Below are 21,243 nucleotides of genomic sequence, written 5' to 3' on the forward strand. Positions count from 1 at the left end.
TCAGTGGCCCCCACAGAGATCATCTGACTGGCCCAGCAAGCTCAGTTCCCGGCTGTAGCGCGAGTTCCAGTCCCGTTCAAACACAGCCTCCAGCTGATCGCGGACAGTCGGCTGGTCCCCGGCCTCCACCTGACTCTGATTGACCACCAGAGCAGACCCGGCCGTGTGGAGGAAGTAGTCCCCAGACCAGTTGGACGTGCCTGTTGGGAGGGAAGGAAGGAAGCCTGAGGGGGTGGCGCTGGGGAGGCCACGCCGGCCAGAGGAGAAGGCCTCCCCCCGCTTGCTCCAGTGGAGCCGGTGGTGTCTGAAAGGGTCTTGCAAGCTGAACCAAAGACCTAGGCGATGCAGCTCCAGTCGATTGACCTCCCTCTGCTCACCCCCCTGGCTACTCCTCTTCCCAAGCCGCCTCTGGTTTCTAGGCCTTCCCGGCATCCAGCTGAGCTGTCGTTTTGGAAGGGCTGTCCTGCTAGCTGTCTGGGGCTCACTACAGCCTGGCACAAAGCTGCTCCTCGCTGCCCTTCTCCGCTCACAGCGCCACTTCTGGCTTCAAGCAGCTCCTGGTATTCCAAGCAGCGTCTCTGGAGGGGGGGGGGGACTAATCCTGCCCTGCCCGTCTGCTGGACTCTCCTGCTACTCACTTACCAATATATGCCACTTGGTCTGACACCATGTACTTGTTGTGGTTCACCCGGGCATAAGGGATCTTGACTTGCGTCTCATTTGCTGGGACCACAAAGAGCCTCTGGAAGAGGAAAGGAGAGGAAGGGAACAATCAGAGGCAGCCGGGCATGCAAAGAAGAGGAGGCTGAAAGGAACACACGGGAAGCCTTCCAGGGCTCGCCAGTACATGAGGAACAACTTTCATTTTCCCTGCTGAGGAAGAAGTGAAGAAGCCGCAGTAGGGAACCATTAGGAGAAAGCTAGAGGCTGATAGGTAAGTATTCAGTGCATTCCCCCCCACCTCGCCTTTCCTCCCAGGAGCTCCAGGTGACACACATGGTTCCCCCTTCCTCCATTTTATCCACACAGGCAGATGCCAGGCTCTGGATGCTAAGGACACTTGCATTTCCCTGTTCAAAAACGCTTTCTTCCTTTGACAGTGAAAAGCGGTGCAACGTCTTTGAGTTTCTTAACTAAATTCAGTTCCACTTTCCAATGGCATACCATGCCTTGAGGTTTCCAACCGCAACGACCATGCTTCAGGTTTCCCAGCGTGACACCCAGAGAACCTTGGCATTCCTACGGAAGGGCTTCAGGGTATCCTGAAAGCCAGAGGAGGCAGAGGCAGCATCCTGAAGGTTTTGCTCCTCCCGTTTTGAGAAATGGTGGGGATTGTAGAGTAGAAGGTTAGGAAGGAGAGCAATGTCTCCCCCCCATGCAGCCTTGCCAATATTAGGAGTTGCTCGGGCACCCTGCCCCGCTCTTACCACTCTGCTCTCTGGGATGCCTTTGAAGAAGAAGTAGAAGAGTTGGTTTTTATATGCCAACTTTCTCTACCACTTAAGGGAGACTCAAACTGGCTTACAATCTTTCCTTCCCCTCCCAGCAACAGACACCCTGTGAGGTAGGTGGGGCTGAGAGAGCTCTAAGAGAGCTGTGACTAGCCCAAGGTCACCCAGTTGGCTTCATGTGTAGGAGTGGGGAAACAAATCCAGTTCACCAGATTAGCCTCTGCCGCTCATGTGGAGGAGTGGGGAATCAAGCCCGATTCTCCAGATCAGAATCCACCGCTCCAAACCACTGCTCTTAACCACTACACCACGCTGGCTTTGAGTGGACAGAGGGCCTCTGAGCACAACTGACCCAGGCTTCTCCCAGTGCAAATCCTGCAGAGAAACACAACAGCCTGACCAGTCTTGCCCCCCCCCCCAGCCCCATTAGACCCTCACCACTTCGATGCTGTAGCGGGTTCGATTGTCCTGCATGGCTGCCAGTGACCGCAGGAACGGAAACATAGTGGCCTTGGAGTGCTTCCAGCAGCCAACCAGGAGGCGGACACGGACTCTCCTCTCGTAGGCCACCTTCCGCAGGTGGTCATCTATCACTGGCCAGAACCTGAGGACGACAAGCCAGAAGACCCCCTGGGATTGTCTCCAAGCACAGCACCCGGCCCCTCCTCTGGCCTTGGTGAGCTCCGGAGGGGATGTCTGGGGGTAAGAAATGCCCCTCAGGCTGTCCAGTGGGGGTGGGACTGGGCGGCCTTTGGCCACGCCAGCCATTTGGCCCTGTCGGGCACTCCCAGGGGCTCCTTTGTAGCCTGTCTCCTTATACCAAAGCTGAGGTTTGGGGCTGCCCCATAAGCAGTGCCTCAGTGATAGAGAATCTAATTTTGTGGGCCTGAAGAAAAGCAACCTGTTCGCCTTTACAACATCCAGTCGCCAGTCATCACCGGAAAAATCCTCGGAGAGGAGAAAATAAAGAACCAAGCAGGGGCGTGTCCTCCATCTCTGCTGCTGGGACACCTTTTTCCTGGGAGCTGGGGTGTCAGCCATTACATTAGCCAAGAGAGCTAAATGGAGACACCTGAGATGGGGCAGTCTACCTACCTGACTGCCAGGTCATGGTATCATGCCCTCCTCACAAGCTCCCCGGAGGTATTTGGCCGTCTGCTGGACAAAAGGCGATCCCTCACATTCCCGTATTGCTGCTTGTGTGAAAGAGGCCGGGGTGGGGGGCCTGGATGCTGGGGACAAGCGGGCCCAGAGGGACATGGCATGCTGCCTGCTGGCCGGTGGTTACCTCCTGGGGTGTGAGAACTCCATGGTGGGCAAGTAGCTCATCACAGCTATGTAGACAAACTCCCGAGCCCCATCGATGACGCTCAGAACAGCCTCAAGGTCTCTGGTCCGCCCTGTGGCACACAGGGCTGGGGGGGAGCTCTGGAAGCAGCACAAGGAAAGAGGAGAGACCCCCAGAGGGGGCGCGGTCAGCATGGGCATGTTTGCGCAAGGGCTGAGGCCTGGAGGGAACAGCAGGGGAGCGCTCGTCTAGCCAACCCCCCGTTTCTGTATGCAGCACCCTGCTTCGTGCTGCTCCAGAGGATGGCACCCAGAGAAAAGGCATCTGCCAAAAGGCACGGGTCTGGGAGCTGACAGACAGCACATCAAGGTGCCCTCCTGACACAAGCCACGTCCCCGGGATCAGGGCCGCCATCCTTGGCTCCCTACCAGAATGTGACATCATAATGGTGTGAGGGGAAGTGATGTTTTTGGAGAGGAGGCAAGCTAAGCTCCCGGGGGAATTCCTGACCAGGCAGCATGGGATTGCCAAGGTCACTCGAGCAGAGAGTGCCGCCCTGCACTGCACAGCGCCATGCGCCAACTCACCGAAAGATACACCCCAGCATCAGTGCCGTTCAGCTTCAGGCCAAGGGGGGTGTCCTTGCTGTAGGGGGTGGAGAAGTTGGCGGGCCAGGGCGAGGGGATGGTGGCGTTTGGCAGCCCCAGGGCCCAGTACGCCTCAAACAGCTTTCCCAAGTCCCGGGCCAGGCAGCTGCAGTTGTAGACGGCCACACCCAGCTCCTTCACCTGCAGAACAAGTGGAGGAGGACAACCCTGGAGCCAGCAGAGAGCACGCGGCCACCCCAAAGAGCCGCCCCACGTGGCCCCAGAGGCACAGCTGGGCTCCCTACAATGCCTTGCAAGAGCGCCTGTAGGCTGGCAGGACACAACACCTGGGTGAGGGCTCGCCAGTCCATGTTTGCACTCCCAAGGTAGACATGTGTCTGGTCCACGATCCAGAATTTGGTGTGAAGGACTCCAGATGTCAGCTTCGGCAGGTCCACTTTGCGAATCTGTGCCCCTAGAAGGATTCAGAGGGGCAGCCCATGAGCTCTGAGCACGAGGCCCCGGTCTCTAACTGGGCCTCCTTTCAGCAGCAGAGGCCCCATTCTGAGTGTGCGCGCACCTCCCCGTGGAAATGGCCAAAGAGGCCCCTTGCCCGCACCCACCGCTCTCTTCCAGCACCCAGAGGTCCGTGCTGGGCAGCCTGGAGGAAGGAGGGTTGACCGCGATCCGCGTGGCGATGCCTCTCTTGGTCAGCTTCAGCAGCTCTGCCAGGACTTCTTCCCCCTGGTTTTAAAACAAAGACTTGAAGGGAGGCTGAGAGGCACGAGAGGGGGAAGAAGCACCTCTCCTCTCGTGGCTGCCTCCCCTGCAGTCCATGGGCAGCCTTGCGCCTCTGGAGTGAGTGGTTGGGATGCCACAAAGAGGTGGGGGGCCCATTGCCCTGCCACTGGGGCTCAGCCCACTTCCAACTGGCACTGCAGGAGGCAACTGGGACGGCTGCCATCCAGCTCCACCCCCCAGACCGGTGCCCCTGCTGGGTGGGTCCAAGGCAGGCCCCAGGACACTCTGGGGCTCTGCTGGGGCTCCTGACACCCGGCTGGGGGCAGCACAAGGAGATATTTCGCTGCCCCAAACAACGGTGAGACAGCATGGCTCAGGCTTGGCAGGGGGTGGCATGGCAACCTGCCAGGAAGCAGCCCCAATGCTCCTGTGCAGAAGGTATGCCGGGGCCATTCCATTCAACCTGAAAGAGGAACACCCTCTTTCCACTGGAGGGACAGCCTGTTTGTGTGAACTGCAGACCCAAAAGACTCTCTGTAACAAAAGTCTTGCGGCTGGAAGTCGCGAGGGTAGAACACAGTTGCTTGGAGGTCTCCCACACCCAGTTAGTGTTCCAACTGGCAAGTCAGCCCCCGCTGAGCTAGACTGGCTGCTACTTGGGGGTGAACGGCCGACTGGCATTCTGGGAGGGGCCAAGTCAGCCCGCAGCTGGATCTCCATCAAGCTTGGCAAAGCCACAAAAACTGCTGCTGGTTTTATTCCTGATCTCCTTCTCTTTGTTGCTTTAAAACTTGCTAGGCTTTGACCAACAAAAGGCTGCTCCCAGATGTTACCACTATCAAAGGATGAGATCTTCTAGGAAACCTAGAAATCTTAATTTATGAGTTTCCATAGATGTGGAAAATACCGTATAACCACTGTGACCCAGCTTCTGAATCGCATCAAAGCCTTTGCTGTCCAGACCCCTTCCCTCCCTCAAAGGGCCCTTTCACAGACTTGGAGGCTGATGGGTGGTTCTGCGGCTCTCCATTTACATGCTCATTTGGCAAGGGGATCCTCTCATGGTGCAGAGCTCATGAAGGCTAATCCAGGGGTCTCGGGCCAGAGAGCTGCTCTTGCCACCACCCCCTTCACCAACGAAATGTTGCTTTGCAGGCGGGGAGAAGTGCAGCCAACATTCCCATTGGGATTACCAGTCCTGGGGTTCTTCCTTTCCAGCAGAGCAAACAACCCCCCCCCACTCCACCTGGCGAGGGACACCCTCGGAGAAGGGGCTCTAACCATTTACCTGGCTGGCTGAGGGATCCTGGGTGTGTGTGTCTTTGTTTTGGAGGGTCCAGTAGAAAGCTGCAATGTCCACAGTGCTTCTAGCATCAGCCAGAAGTTTCCACCAGGCCTCGAAGGTGGAGGGACTGGCGGTGCTGTTATCCTCGTACACCAGCCCTTCGGGGATGCTTTCCACCAGCACGATCCTAAAGAGAGGAAGGGCCTCTGAAGGGGGCGGGGGGAGAAGTGGATCCCTCTGGGAGTATGGAGGACTCTGCCCCACCAAGCCCATGTTGCCTCCCCAGCCCCTCCCCAGGGTACCCACTGAGTTCTCAGGCCAGGCCAGAGTTTCTAGTCCAGCACTAGAGAGCCTCATTCCAGGTTGCCTGTGCTGATTTTATCTAGTCGGGGTCCCATGGGCTCCTGCTCCAGTGGGAAGGAATGGCTCACAAGCGAGCGTCTCTTGTCAGGACTGAACTTTGATTTCCACCCCAGAGGACACAGGAGGAGCTCCGGAATCTGGCCCCCTCGTGCTCCAGAGGGCAAGAGCAGCACTATCAGAAAGCCCACGGGAGTCTTCTCCCACACAGGCATCTCATGACAAATATGTGAGGAAGAAGATAACGGTTTTATAACATAAGGAGAAATTATACATTCACAAGGCTGGCAGGAGCAAAAAGGGAACTGACTGAATTTGAAAAGATACTAATGAAACAAAAAGGATCATTTACTAGGACGAATCTATGAACTGTTACTACAATAGGACTCAGAAACTGAACAAGTCAAGACATGCATGATCAGATGGATGCAGAATTTTGAGGAAGCAACATCCTTCCAACAGTGGGAATCCTTATGGACTGAAGAAATATTATTCACTGCCAGCCAATCACTGAGGGGGGAAATGCCATAGGAGCCAGTGTGACCCCCGTGCCGCTGTCCATGCCACTTTGTGCCATGATAAGTTGCACCTACGCTGTTACAGGGGGCCCTTCCGCCAGTAGCAGGGAGTAACGGAGCTGCGCAACGCACAAGCACTGGCTCTGTCCCTGCAGCAGCATACTTCAGGGACAGGGGTTGGCGCCGGCTCAAAAGGGGGCATTCCGGGGTGGGGCCGACATTAGTCAGTTCCCTGAGAGCTTTCGGGTCAGGAACACCCAATTTGTCCAGCGTAAAGTTACACCAGCTAAAATCGTGGCATAGCCCACAGACCCCCATTATAGGTGTTTGACAGTTCCCCCCCCTTTGGTACAGCCATGCCCCCAGGGCCCAGGCAGCTGAGGGTGTCGGCCAAGTGGCCGGCCAATGGGCTGGGGGCAGAAGGGGGTGGCGGCCACTCATGGTTGCGGCAATGGCACAGGGAGAGCACTTTGTGCAACAGGGCTGGCACTTTGCACAAAAAAACCCAGCCGGGAGAGTAAAGTCCACATACTCTGTGGCTAAGCTCTCCCACTCGAGCACCATTTCAGGTACGACAGCTGCTCAGACAGGACTGAGCTGCCCGAGAGAACTGGTATTAAGATGTTCTGCCAGTGGTAAATTACTCCAAAGGACATTGAGAAGATGGACAAGAATTATAAGGGAAAATGCTGGAAATGTAAAAAGATAGACAGTATCTTCTACCATATGTGTTGGACGTGTAAAAAACAAAGAAGGTCTGGGAAAGAAATGCATGCTGAAATGCAGAAAATTTTAAAGATTACATTTCCTATGGAAGCCCAATGTATGTAATTGAGCATTTTACCAAAGAATATTCAAAAACTCTGGAAGAACAAGCTATATTAGCAGCAAGATGTAATGCAGAAGAGTGCCCTGTTAGAGAAGACTGGGAGAGGAACCTGGCTGAATAAGCATTAATGGCAACATTTACAATTTATGTTAACAAAAAAGAATTTCAAGGAAAATGGAATGTATATTATGTGTACTTAAAAAAGTTGCCTTGATTATGTACATATAGTGAAATGGGTTAGATAAGAATCATAACTTTAAAATTGGGGGGAAGGGAAAAAAAGGATAGAAATATACAACAATTAGTAATACCGCAAGTGGCTTTACCTATTATATGCTACATCTGACTTTATAACGTTTAATCTTAAAATCGTGCTTAGTAAGCTTTACATAGAATACTTTTGATTTGTTTTAAGATTAATGATCATTGTTAAACTATTATTGTTATTACTAATACATTGAGTTGTGTTTATTGTGTATTGTACAGAATATTATTGACTGCTATACTTCTGTCTTTAGTCAAGATGTAATGATTGTAACGGTAACTGCAGTTTGAGATTTGATTTAACCTACTTTCCTTTTTCTGTATATAGGTTTTTCTATATCTATTCTATAATTGGTTTTATATATAGCTATAATAATACAAAAACAATTTTTTAAAGAAAGAAAGCCCATGGGAGTCGAGTGGAAGGACAACCCTCACCTGCAGGGGTCATTGCACAGGTCGTCCAGGTAGGGGGCAGCCGTCACATTCTCTCCCTGGGCCGAACCGTGGAAGGGAAGGAGGAAGGTATAGATCAGGAGGGCGGCCACCAGCAGGGTTCCCAAAATGGCCATCACCAAGACGCAGTGGAAGCCCTGTGAGAGAAGGAAGGAGAGGTAGAGGCGGCCATGCTTCCTACCCCAGGGGGGTTCAACCCCAGGAGCACTCACTGGGTGTCCTAGCATGAGCTGCTGAGTCAATAAGATGGCAAACCACAGTCCTGTGAGGCCGAAGATCCGCTCTCCCCCTTTTTTCTCCGCTTGGGATGGCAAGATCCCCAATCAGTGCCAGGGTTTATGTCAGAGAACTCTTTGTGGGGCCTGGTTTCTTCTTGAACGCTTTTTATTGTCATTCTTCGCAATGCAAAACACCACCAAAGATCAGTTCCATCAGGAAAGCAAGGAGCATCCCCCCCTCACACTCTCACCAACATCCCAACTGAAGTGGGATCATCAAATGTAACATGTCCCATTGCAATGAGGATGGAATTCACAAAATGTAAATTTCCAGAATCTTTAAAAAAGGAAGAGGATTCCTCCAACCCTGCGTGTGTGTATGTGTGTGTGTTAAGTGCCATCAAGTCGCTTCCGACTCATGGCGACCCTATGAATCAATCAATCAAAATACGATAGCCTCAGTTTAGACATTTCAGCTTCTAGGGTCAATTCAGGCTTGATTTGATCTATAACCCACTGATTTGTTTTTTTGGCAGTCCATGGTGTTCGTAACACTCTCCTCCAACACCACATTTCAAAGGAGTCTACCTCTAACCCTGAGGACTCTAGATTTTCAAATAAAACAGAAAAGGGCTTCTCCTGGAACGCCCCGAACTGCAGCTGGGCAGCAAGGGCCTCCCCTTGCCTGGCCCAGCAGCAGCCAGAAGAGAAGGCAAAGGAAGCTCACCTGAGGTGGGGCCCGGCCAGCAGGACCCCCCAGCTCCTCCTCGGGGCTATGCAGGATCTTCAACTGGAAGGAAGGAGGAAGAGAATCAAAGGAGACTCGGTCTGGCAGGGAAAGGAAGGCGCCGCCTGCCCGGCTTTCCTTACAGCCCATGGACTGGCATCGCCTGCAACAGCGTGGCCACAGGGGTTTATTTATGGAGAAACACGAAAAGTCACACCCCTTTCAGAATTAACTGATATGGGGCACTGGGCACCAGGAAGCCCCTGCCCCCTGCGCAAACCTTGCTTAAGCAGATCCACTCATCTCCTACTCAGCCACTCTAAATGGTGCCCAGGAAGCTCTGGATCCATCCACACAGCTGGCGCATGACTTGCACTGAAGGCTGCCAGGGGTTTCCTGGGATCACACCGAAAGTGCTGCTGCATAGTGTGGACTCTGACCTGGCCCTGGGAGAGAAGCTCCCAGCGCCACTCCAAGGGGGAGCCTCGGGAAGTTTCTGGACAGGCCGCTCACTGGGAAGTGACGGATCCATTCAGAGAGCCTGAAGGGCAGGAGGGAGCCAGGAGCCAGAGAGTAGGATCTGTGCCCTTCTCTCCATGACCCGCCCCCAGTACTGTAAGGGTACTCCTATTTGGAGGCCTGGTCTCTGTACAGCAGCTCAGAGAGCGAAGCTCAGGCATTGGTTGTGCCCTGGGGGAAGCCTGCGGATGCCCCCTCTGTGCGAGCGAGGCTGCTTCTCCACCACCCACAACGCCCTCCATGGCCTTGGACCCCCGTACCTGCGGGACGGCCTCTCCTACTGTGCTCTGCCATAACTGCTTTGCTAATCTGAGCAAAGCCTTCCGAATGTGCCATTCTGCAAATGGAGGAGACCAGCAACTCCCCGCCCACACACCTTCTCTGTGGTGGTTCCCACCTTGCAGAACAGCCTGCCTGAGGAGGTCAGGAAAGCCCCACGCCCTGCTGGCATTTCCCAAAACGTGCAAAACAGAAATTTTCAGGGTGACAATTTCATAAAGGGATTAGAACTGCAGTACAATGGAACAGCACAGGGTGTTGATTTTGACAGGGAAGAAGCAGATGACCAACAAGGAATGGTGGAGGCATATTATTCCACCCTCTATCCTCCTCCTCATTTCCTCTATTTTCCCTTCCCTGTCACCCCCATTGCTTCTCCCCTTCCCCTGCTTAATTCTCTCCTCCTTCCCAACCACCAGCCAACCTACCTTTATCTGTTCCCCCATCTTCAGCTTTCTGTCCTTCCTTCCCCCGGCAACCTCTCCCTGGGAAAATTCTGGCCAAGTGGCCAGCCCCAGGTCCAGCCGAGCTGTGCAGGCAGTGAATCTCTGGTGTTTGCTGCTGAGCCTGTACCAGTCCTCCTCCATCAGGGGACATGTCAGTGGAGGGGCCTTCATCAGGGCTCTTTTGGCTTCCACGCCCATTTCTGATACCCACCCCCAGAAGTGAAACTTGGAAGCCTCTGCAATACTGTCTTGGTTGCTTAACAACCTCCAAAGTGGCCACCGAGAGCTCCTCGGGCATTCGCTTACAGTCATTGTTTAATTCCTCAATGTGGGGGCGGGGCTAGATTTCAGTTTTTTTTTCTTTTCAAAACCTGGGTCTTCCTTCAGGTTCCTAGAGAAATCCACCCTGTCTGTCCATGGCTTCATTTTGTGGATCTGTTGGTCATACACTCTATGGCATGGTTTGGAATGAGACGCGTGGTCTGACTGTAGTCTACTGCAATGCTTATTCTCTGTATCACCTTGCTTTTACGGCATCGCCTTCTACCTTTGTAAGTAGCTTTCTGCATGCTGGTATGTTGTGCCTTAGGCAAGGTGTTTTTGTTTGCATTTCCCCCAGTTCTGTAATCCTAATCCTACTATTAGATGTCTTATGCTGTCTAATCAAATTTATTTACATTTTCCAATCTGCTGTAATTTAACAAATCTGAATGAGGGCCAATTGGGATTACCTGCTGGTACATGCCGTGGGGCTTCATTTATTCTGGAGTGTTGGGCCCACAGAGGCAGGAAGAACCCCCAGAGAACCGGTGAAGGACAAGGCGTGGCGGCTTTGCTCCTTCCTTGAAGGGCCAGCGGGATCTGCAAACAGTCCAAAAGAAATTCTAAACCATTATTATCTGCTTGCACATGAAGGTGTGTGTGTGGGAAAAGTTCAAGTTTACAAATTGTTGTCTGAAGGTAGATAACAATGGGGAGGCAGTACTAAATATGTTGCCTCTGAGATCAGAAAGATATCGAATATCCCAGTTTAAAACCTGGAAAAGTATATTAAAAGCCCAGAGTGGTAAAATAATGTGTTTGGTGGGGGAAGTTGGAAGAAAGTGATGTGGTTTATTGGTTGCGTATTAGCAAGCATTATTTTGTTTGCTTGATTGTATTCCATGTTTTGTGCGATTGATAAGGTCCGTCATTGACAGCTCACACTTAGTTGCAATGCCTGTTGACATTCCCCCTCATGGCCCTCATGGGGCCCCTGGAAAGGTAATGATCCTTCCTTCCTTTCCTAAACACCAGCCTACTGGAACCCTGACTTCACATGCACCTCTCTCCTTTTGGAAGCATCCAAATTAAAAAAAAAGAGAGAGAGGAAATGTTGTGCCTGAGTAATCATTCAGATATACATGCAAGCTACAAGCATAAGCTGCTTACAAACAGAACCACAGAAGCTGCTCCCCCGTGGCCCCCCCTTTCCTTTAGCACCAAGCACGTAGGCACACACACATTCCAAGGGCTGGAAAAGTAACTTTCGCTTCACCCTGCAAGGGACCACTCTGCTCAATAAGATAGGCTCCATTCATTAATGTAGCGAGGCTCATGCCCGCGCTGTAGAAACTAATGACGTTGCATTGACAAGCTAACATCGTATGTTAAGAAAATGTATCATTGTTGTATTGGAATGTCAAATATCTATAAAACCTCTTGCATTTGCCTTGCTTCGGTGTGACAGGATCACGGAGCTGTTTGTCTGGATCCTGACTCACCCGGTTATGACTCCTTGGCCAATAAAGCAAACCGTAAGCTCAAACCAACCTCCTGCCCTTATTGGACTCTACAATAATAGGGGGAGCACTTCAAAATCAGCACCGGGAGGCCCCCCACCCCTCAGAGGGCAGCTCTGCACCCAGCCCCTGCCCCCCCCCCACTGCCAGGGGCACTGGGCTTGAACCCCTTGAGGGTTGCCACATGATGGGCTGCAGCACCAACCACGGCCAGGATGCAACCTGTGTTTCTGCATGCCCAGGGATGCACCTGCATTGCCAGTTCGGAGGGGGGGGAGGTGTTGGCTGCTTCAAGGATTGTGACCCAGTTTGGGGACTGGATCAAGCTTCCCTCCAGAAACTTAAGCCGACTCCCATGTCCTCCCCCTAGGAAAGCAGCTGTGTCAGCAGCCTCCAAGCCTGTTCAGCTCAAACCAGGAGGAGGGATTCAAGAGTCACATGCAGAATAATACCTTCAGTCCACTGGCAGCGCACTTAGAACATGAGAATGTAAGACAAGCCACGCTGGATCAGACCCAGGCCTATCAAGTCCAGCAGTCTGTCCACACAGTGGCCAAACAGGTGCCTCTAGGAAGCCCCCAAACAAGATGACTGCAGCAGCATTGTCCTGCCTGTGTTCCACAGCACCTAATATATAATAGGCCTTCTCCTCTGATCCTGGAGAGAATACGTATGCATCATGACTAGTATCCATTTGACTAGTAGCAATGGATAGCCCTCCCCTCCATGAACATATCCACTCCCCTCTTAAAGCCTTCCAAGTTGCAGCCATCACCACTTCCTGGGGCAGGGAGTTCAACAATTTAACTATGCATAGTGTGAAAAATTTTTCCTGTTATCTGTTTTGAATGTTTCACCCTCCAGCATCAGCAGATGACCCCACGTTCTAGTATTATGAGAGAGGGGGAAAAGCTTCTCCCTGTCCACTTTCTCCATACCATGCATCGTTTTCTAGACCTCTATCTCTCCTTAACCACCTTCTTTCCAAACTAAACAGCCCAAAGCGTTTCAAACACTCCGTATAGGGCAGTTGCTCTAGCCCCCTGATCATATTGGTTGCAACTGGATTTTACTATGTGAAACAGCAAAATCCACTTGCAAACGATCACTAAAGTGCATTGAAAGAGGACTGAAAGGGCATTATTTAGCACCTGTCAAAGTGCTCTGTTGCATGGTGGCTTTCCAAGAGCAGGGCTGCAGTTGCGGGAACCGGACTTTCCATCACACCCTGGCGCCTTCCTCCACCTGATCCCCTTTGAACTGATTGAAAACATCCAGCCAAAAAGGGAGAACTTGGAAGCCCTGCTGTGTGTCATGTGGCTGGTGGTGCAGGCCTTGTGTTCTTAGTCAGAGAGGCCTTGGTAATAACCCTCTGAGCTCCCAGGGCCCTCTGAGCGACTGCCAGCCACTGGATTCTGCTTCCTCCTTTTCTGAGTCAGGAGGTGACTCACAGGACAGCCTTCTAGTTGCCACTCCTTGCCTCATGGATTTGCTCTTTGAAATCCAAAGCTCTTCAGCCATTTACTAGTTTCTCCTTTCCTGGCTCATTCCTGTCCAAGTGAGTGGGGGCAGGGGTGCAAAATTTGCCTCCCTGGATTGTTAACCAGTGAAGGAAAGGTGTCTGGGGGGCACTATGTTGCCCCCTCTCTTCATCTGCTTTTGGTCTCCTCCCCGCCTCTTCCGCCCATGCCACTGTTCCCTTTCTCACAAAAAAAGGTTCTGAAAATGAAAGGTTTGCTTTCTTCTGGAGAATAACGGGATGCTTTTGATATGCAGACAGAACTTTGCAATTATTTCCTGATTTACCTCTCCACTTGCTTGTGAGGCAGGTCACAGGCTGACACATTTTAAAAAATGTGCACGTGTCTTACATGCCATCAAGTCACTTCCGACTCATAGCAACCCTATGAATCAATGTCCTCCAAAACATCCTATCATCCTTGCTCAGGCCTTGCAAACTGAGGGCTCTGGCTTCCTTTATAGAGTCTATCCATCTCATGTTGCGTCTTCCTCAAAGGGAAGGCAGAAAAGCAGCCAGGCATAGTCCACTTCAGCTGAGGACATCTTTCCTCCCTGTAGCTTCCAGCATCCTTCAGTGAGGCTGTCGGAAGGAAGGCTGGATGCAACCAGGCACACCTCCACGGTGCCTAATCCAGCTCAGTGGTGGCACCCCTTCACCTCTTTCCAACATGCTGTACAGTAAATGATTTTAAACGGCATGGTGTAGTGGTTAAGAGTGGTGGTTAGGAGCGGTGGAGTCTGATCTGGAGAACCGGGTTTGATTCCCCACTCCTTCACATGAGTGGAGGAGGCTAATCTGGTGAACTGGATTTGTTTCCCCACTCCTCCACATGAAGCCAGCTGGGTAACCTTGGGCTAGTCACACTCTCTCAGCCCCAACCACCTCACAGGGTGTCTGTTGTGGGGAGAGGAAGGGAAGGTGATTGTAAACCAGTTTGATTCTGCCTTAAGTGGTAGAGAAAGTCGGCATATCAAAACCAACTCTTCTTCTCTTTTCCTGCTGCTTCAACTTTTCCTAGCATGATAGTCCTTTCCAGTGACTCTTGTCTTCTCATGATGTGACCAAAGTACAATAGCCTCCATTTAGTCATTTTAGCTTCTAGAGACAGTTCAGGCTTGATTTGATCTAGAACCCACTGATTTGGGGTTTTTTTTTGGCAGTCCACAGTATCCATAAAACTCTCCTCCAATACCACATTACAAAGGAATCTACTTTCTTCCTGTCAGCTTTCTTCATTGATCAGCTTTCACATCCATATATAATAATAGGGAATACTATGGCATGAATTAACTTGATCTTGGTTGCCAGTGACACATCCTTACACTTAAGAATCTTTTCTGCCCTTCCCAGTCTCCCTTTTGGTTGATGATGGAGACAAGGAATCGAAATTGGTTCTTGTAGGTTATCCGGGCTGTGTGACCGTGGTCTTAGTATTTTCTTTCCTGACATTTCACCCGCAGCTGTGGCAGGCATCTTCAGAGGAGTAACACTGAAGGACAGTGTCTCTCAGTGTCAAGTGTGTAGGAAGAGTAATATATAGTCAGAAAGGGGTTGGGTTTGAGCTGAATCATTGTCCTGCAAAAAGTATCAAAGGTAATGTGCTAATCATTGTCCTATAAGTATCAAGATAATGTGCTAATGAGGGTGTGGTATGTTAACATGGAACCATTGTATCCTGAAGTGATCTGTTAATGTGTGGAATCCAAAGCTAATCTGCATGGCTATTGTGGACTGTAGTCTTTGTTAGTCTGGAGGTTTTCAGGACAGGAAGCCAAGCCTTATTCATTCTTAAACTCTCTTCTTTTCTGTTAAAGTTGTGCTGATGTTTATGAATTTCAATAGCGTAAATGCCAATAAAGGTTCTGTATTCTGTATTCTTCTGAATTTCAATAGCTTCTCTGTGCACTCTGACAAAATAGTTGGTAGAATTGTCCAGTCTTTCAGTGTCTTGGAATAAGACCCTGTGTCCTGTTTGTGTTAGTCCATGTTCAGCCACTGCTGATTTCTCAGGTTGGCCAAGTCTGCAGTATCTTTCATGTTCTTTTATCCTTGTTTGTATGCTGCGTTTTGTGGTCCCGATGTAAACTTGTCCACAACTGCAAGGTATATGATATACTCCTGCAGAGGTGAGGAGATCTCATTTGTCTTTTGCTGATTGTAGCATCTGTTGTATTTTCTTGGTGGGTTTAAACACCGTTTGTAGGTGGTTTTTTTCAAAAGTTTCTCCATCCTATCAGTGACTCCTTTAATAAATGGCAATAATACCTTTCCTATGGGAGACTGTTTTTCCTGAGTTTTCTGATTTTTGTTTGGTTTAATGGCCCTTCCGTTTGCTAGCAGTGCGTGATTTAGATGATTAGTTTCTTCCTTGAGAAACTGTGGTTCACAGATCCGTCTTGCACGGTCCATTAATGTTTTGATTATTCCTCTTTTCTGTCGGGGGGGGTGGTGGTTGGAGTTTTTGTGTAAGTAGCGATCTGTGTGAGTTGGTTTCCGGTAGACCTTGTGACCTAACTGAAAGTTTGTTTTACGGATGACAAGGGTATCAAGAAATGGGAGTTTACCCTCAATTTCCTTTTCCATGGTAAACTGAATGTTTGGATGGATATTATTAAGATGGTTTAGAAAGTCCATTAATTTCTCTTCACCATGGCTCCAAATAGTAAATGTATCATCTACGAACCTGAACCAGACTGTAGGTTTGTAAGGTGCTGATTCTAATGCTGTCTTTTCAAAATATTCCATGTAAAAGTTTGCTATTACTGGACTGAGTGGACTTCCCATAGCTACTCCATCAATCTGTTCATAAAATTCTTTATCCCATAGGAAATAACTTGTTGTCAAACAATGGTGAAATAAGGCTGTTATATCTTCTGGAAAAATCTGGTTAATCAATGAGATTGTGTCTTTCACTGGAACCTTGGTAAAAAGGGATACAACATCAAAACTGACTAATATATCCTGTGGATTGAGTCTCAATGGACTGATTTTGTTGATGAAATTAATTGAATCTTTGATGTAAAAGTGGTTTTTCCAATGTGGTCCTGTAGGAGGGTGGTCAAATATCTAGCTAATTCATATGTTGGGGAACCAATGGTGCTCACGATGGGTCGGAATGGGATGGAATCCTTATGAATTTTAGGTAGTCCATATAATCGTGGTGGTTGTGCTTCTGTCTTGCATAGTTTTCTGTGTGTGTCCGGATATTACTCTTCCTACACACTTGACACTGAGAGACACTGTCCTTCAGTGTTACTCCTCTGAAGATGCCTGCCACAGCTGCGGGCGAAACGTCAGGAAAGAAAATACCAAGACCACGGTCACACAGCCCGGATAACCTACAAGAACCAATGAACTCTGACCATGAAAGCCTTCGACAAGGAATAGAAAGTATTGAACAATTTCAATTTCCTCATTGTCAACCTTAAAGTGGTGTAATTCTCCTGTAGTCATTACTTTTGTCTTCTTGATATTCAGCCGCAGTCCTGCTTTGGCACTTTCCCCTTTTAACTTTCAGCAGTAGCTGTTTCAAGTCTTTGCTATTTTCTCAAATTGCTTCTCCCCACAATTTTCACTCCACCTTTGTCTTGCCAGGCATGAGGGTGGGATATAAAGCTAATCAATCAATCTAACCCAGCTTTCCTTATGCTATGTTCTGCATACAGATTGAAGAGATAGGGAGATAAAATACATCTTTGTCTGACACGTTTGCCAGTTGGAAACTATAGAATCATAGAGTTGGAAGGGGCCATACAGGCCATCTAGTCCACCCCTTTGCTCAATGCAGGATCAGGCTAGAGCACGGGTCGTCAAAGTGCGGCTCCCAAGCCGCATGCGGCTTAGTGAGCCCTTGAGTGCGGCTCTTTCCAGTCCCACCCAGCTGGCCGGCGGGGGTTTGAAGTGCTCCGCGCTGCCTACCAGCAGCGGGAACCGCTTCAAAGCTCCCCCCTTCCCCGACTCCCCGCCACCCAGCTGGCCGGCGGGGGTTTGAAGCGCTTCCCGCCTCTTCCATCTTCCCCGAACTTCCAAGGGCCCTCCCGGTTTCCAGCCCCGCCCCTTTCCTCTCCGGTGGGTGGTCTGGTCGGGGGGCCATCTGGTGTCCGTCCGGGCCCGTCTTCCCGCTCGCTGGCCCGAGAGCTACCTCCCCCCGGGGCCTCCTCTAGGCCACCCTGCTTTGGCTCCCCTCTCCCTTGTTGTAAGGGCCATCTGGTGCTGGAGCTGTCAGCGTTGGCGCGCCGGCCTGCTGGGGCATTGCCCTGCCCCGGGTCGCTCCTGGCCTCGCCTCTCAGCCCCGGCATGCTGGCCAGGAGAATGCCTTTCCGGCCCTCCCTCCCGTCGGGGATGGCTGTCGGGGGCCCCGTCACTCGGCCCTCCCTGCTCGGCCCAGCACCGCGGCTTGGCTCCGTCCACCCCGCGCTCCCGCCGCACTGTGCGGCGGCAAGGAGGAGGAGGTCTTGGATTTTCCACTCAGATGCACATTTTCCCCATCCAGATTCTCAAAACTCTGCATGGGGGTTATTGGCCATTTGTGAATGGGAGGTTTTGCATTGGATTTGCCACTCAGATGCACATTTTCCCCATCCAGATTCTCAAAACTCTGCATGGGGGTTATTGGCCATTTGTGAATGGGAGGTTTTGCATTGGATTTGCCACTCAGATGCACATTTCCCCCATCCAGATTCTCAAAACTCTGCATGGGGGGTTATTGGCCATTTGTGAATGGGAGGTTCTGCCTTGGATTTGCCACTCAGATGCACAACTCAACAATAAGCCCCCCTGCAGAGTTTTGAGAATGCAGATAGGGAAAATGTACAGTGTTTGTCTGTCATTGTCATGATTTAATTTTATGGATGCCTTACTTACTTTTTTCCCTCCTCAGAGGCCATGTCTACCCACTGGCTTTCTTGGCAGTAGTCCTGGACTCCGAGGAGAGGAAAAAAGTCCCCCTTCAGAGGCCAGGTCTACCCATTGGCTTCTATGGGCCTCCGGAGGCCAGGTCTACTGCCAAGAAAGCCAGTGGGTAGACCTGGCCTCCCAATGGGACTCAGCTGGAGGCCAGGTCTACCAATAGGCTTTTATGGCTGTAGACCAGGCCTCCAGGCGAGGACTCCGGACAGGGAGGGGGAAATGGCAGGGACTTATAATTTAATTTTTATCAATAAATAAGATCATTATTAAGTATGATATCAAGTTTTATTCAGTGTACCTACCTATAGTTTAAGTTTAAGAAATTTGGCTCTCAAAAGAAATCTCAATCATTGTACTGTTGATATTTGGCTCTGTTGACTAATGAGTTTGCCGACCACTGGCCTAGAGCATCCCTGACAAGTGCTTGTCCAGCCTAAAAGTCTGCCAGTGAGGGGGAGCTCACCTCCTCCCTAGGTAGCTGATTCCACTGTTGAACAACTCTTACTGTAAATTTCCCCCCTAATATCCAGCCAGTACCTTTCCGCCTGCAATTTAAACCCATTATTGTGAGTCCTATCCTCTGCTGCCAACAGGAACAGCTCCCTGCCCTCCTCTAAGTGACAGCTCTTCAAATACTTCAAGAGAGCAATCATGTCCCCCCTCAACCTCCTCTTCTCCAGACTGAACATCACCAACTCCCTCAGCCTTTCCTCACAGGGCTTAGTCTCCAGGCCCCTGACCATCCTCATCGCTCTCCTCTACACCCGCTCCATTCTGTTCACATACTTTTTGAAGAGAGGCCTCCAGAACTGCACACAATACTCCAGGTGCAGCCTGACCAATGCAGTGTATAGCGGGACTATGACATCTTGCGATTTGGATGTTATGCCTCTGTTGATGCACCCCAAGATCGCATTAGCCATTTTGTTACTGCATCACACTGGCTGCTCATATTTAACTTACAGTCCACCCGTACCCCAAGATCTTGTTCATACACACTGCTACCCAGGTGTATCCACCTTCTAGTATCCACCTTCTAGTGCTTCTCATTTTTGTTACCCAGATATAGAACTCAGCACTTATCCTTGTTGAATTGCATCTTGTTCACATCTGCCCACTTTTCCAGTCTGTTCAGATCTAATTGAATTCTATCTCTATCTTCTGGGGTGTTTGCTGCTCCTCTCAATTTGGTGTCATCTGCAAATTTCGTTAGTCCCTCAACCCCTCATCCAGATCATTTATAAAAATATTGAAAAGTACTGGGCCCAGAACCGAGCTCTGTGGCACCACACCTCTCTCCATTCAGATGAAATGCCATTGACAACTACTCTTTGGGTGTGGTTCCCCAACCGGTTTCCTCTCCACCTAACTAACCTGGGGTCCTTTCCACAGTCCTCTAGTTTACCCATCAGAACATCAGGGGGAACCCTGTCAAAAGTTTTACTGAATGAAATCCAGTAAATCTACAAGACACTCCCATATATAAGACAACCCCTATTTTTTAACCTACAATTAAGAAAAAATAGGGGGCGTCTTATAGGGCGAAAGAGTCCTGTTCCCTGGCCGGCTGGCGTTCAAACCGGTCGCCACCCACCTGTGGGCAGCAACTGGTTTGAATGCTGGCCGGCCAGGGCACAGGACTCTTTGGCTGCTCGCTCTCTTTCCCCGCCCAACAGATGACAGGCGGGGAAAGAGAGCAAGCGGGGAAAGAGGTGGCTGTTGCCGCCAGCCCCACCTGTCACGGGCAGGGCTGGCAGCAACAGCCAGCTTCCGTGTATGATGACCCCCCCTAATATTGGGGCTAAATTTTTGAGAAAAAAGGTCATCTTATACACGGAAAAATACGCTATTCTGTTTCTCCATATTCTGTCCTAACAGTAGCCTCTTGTCCAGAGTTCAGGCTGTGCATTAAAACAATCAGATGTTGCAGCACACCCATTTCCTTTAAAACCAGCTATAGCTTTTCATGATCCACACAGTCAAAAGCTTCGAATCTATGAAAAACAAGCTGATTGTCTCCTGAAATTCTCTTGTTTGCTCCAGTAATTAACATAAATTTGCAATATGATCTCTAGTGCCTCTTCCTTTTCTGAATCCAGCTTGAACATCAGGCATTTCTCGTTCCATATATGGTAACAGTCTTTGTTGTAAGATTTTGAGCATCCCTTTACTCATGTGAGAAATTAATGTGATGGTCCGATAGTTGCTGCAATCTTTGACATCTCCTTTTTTTGGAACTGGAATGTAAATTGACTGTTTCCAGTCTGTGGGTCATTGTTTTGTTTTCCATATTTGTTGGCATATTCTTGTCAAGATTTTGATGGACTCTGTGGCTTGGAATAGCTCTATTGATATCCCATCTGCTCCTTTTGCTACACTCACCTAAAACCACTAAGGAAGAGGAGTGCTGCTGCTCTCCTGGCCCACACCTGTTCTGCCCATCAGGGAGAGGCAGTTGAAGACCCACAGACCCCAGCATGCCCCCAGGCCTAGAATGCACCACAACAAGGTACAGCACAAGCTGTGTCCAGCTCCCAAACCCCGCAGGAACACAGGAAACTGCTTTATGCCAAATCAGACCCTTGGTCCACTGAAGGCAGTCCTGTCTGCTCTGACCACCAGGGGCTCTCCAGGGCCTCATGCAGGGAAAGGCCTTTCCCATCACCTCCTGCCTGGTCCTTTCAGCTGGAGATGCCAGGGACTGAACTTGCGATCGTCTGTGTGCCAACCAGAGACTCTGCCACTAAGCCACGGCCTCTCCTGGCGCTGAACCCACCAGTACTCCCTCTCCCCCAACGCCCCTCTTTTCCTCCACCCAACTCAGACTCCAGCAGTCCTCCTTCCTGCCTGGGCTGGACCACTTGATGCAGGCACCCCCTGATCCACGCTCTCCCTCTCACTAGCTGGGAAGGTCCCGTCCATTTCATTCCCTGCAGCTCTGGGGGCGGCACTCCTTAACCAGGCCTCGACAAGGCATTTGCCAAAAGTGCTGGTTCCGGGATCTGGACATTTCAGTGGCACCAACCTCTGTGCAGCTGAAGAACATTTCAAAACCGAGCCTGCC

At 50.6% G+C, this 21,243-nt stretch overlaps 1 protein-coding gene across 1 annotated transcript; it reads right to left on the minus strand.

Moving 5' to 3' along the window:
• PLD3 (phospholipase D family member 3) lies at positions 1-10,166 on the minus strand. The gene is made up of 11 exons (XM_056846324.1): positions 10,096-10,166; positions 8,725-8,887; positions 7,762-7,916; positions 5,356-5,539; positions 3,950-4,070; positions 3,674-3,801; positions 3,327-3,527; positions 2,740-2,879; positions 1,890-2,055; positions 643-742; positions 1-200 (listed from the first exon to the last, which is right to left on the minus strand). Exons 1-11 carry the CDS (start codon positions 10,164-10,166, stop codon positions 1-3), a joined length of 1,629 nt encoding a protein of 542 aa, XP_056702302.1.
• Between the last annotated feature and the right edge of the window lie 11,077 nt (positions 10,167-21,243).

Source organism: Euleptes europaea, chromosome 3, assembly GCF_029931775.1.
Source record: "Euleptes europaea isolate rEulEur1 chromosome 3, rEulEur1.hap1, whole genome shotgun sequence".
NCBI classification, from domain to species: Eukaryota; Metazoa; Chordata; class Lepidosauria; order Squamata; family Sphaerodactylidae; genus Euleptes; species Euleptes europaea.

Excerpts from the sequence above, each read along its gene's own strand:
- PLD3 (XM_056846324.1), bottom strand. The coding sequence starts at position 10,166 with ATGGGCGTGGAAGCCAAAAGAGCCCTGATGAAGGCCCCTCCACTGACA. Across the intron at positions 4,071-5,355 it reads AGGATCCCTCAGCCAGCCAG|GGGGAAGAAGTCCTGGCAGA; the intron begins GTAAATGGTTAG and ends TTTTAAAACCAG. Across the intron at positions 201-642 it reads AGACCAAGTGGCATATATTG|GCACGTCCAACTGGTCTGGG; the intron begins GTAAGTGAGTAG and ends CCCTCCCAACAG.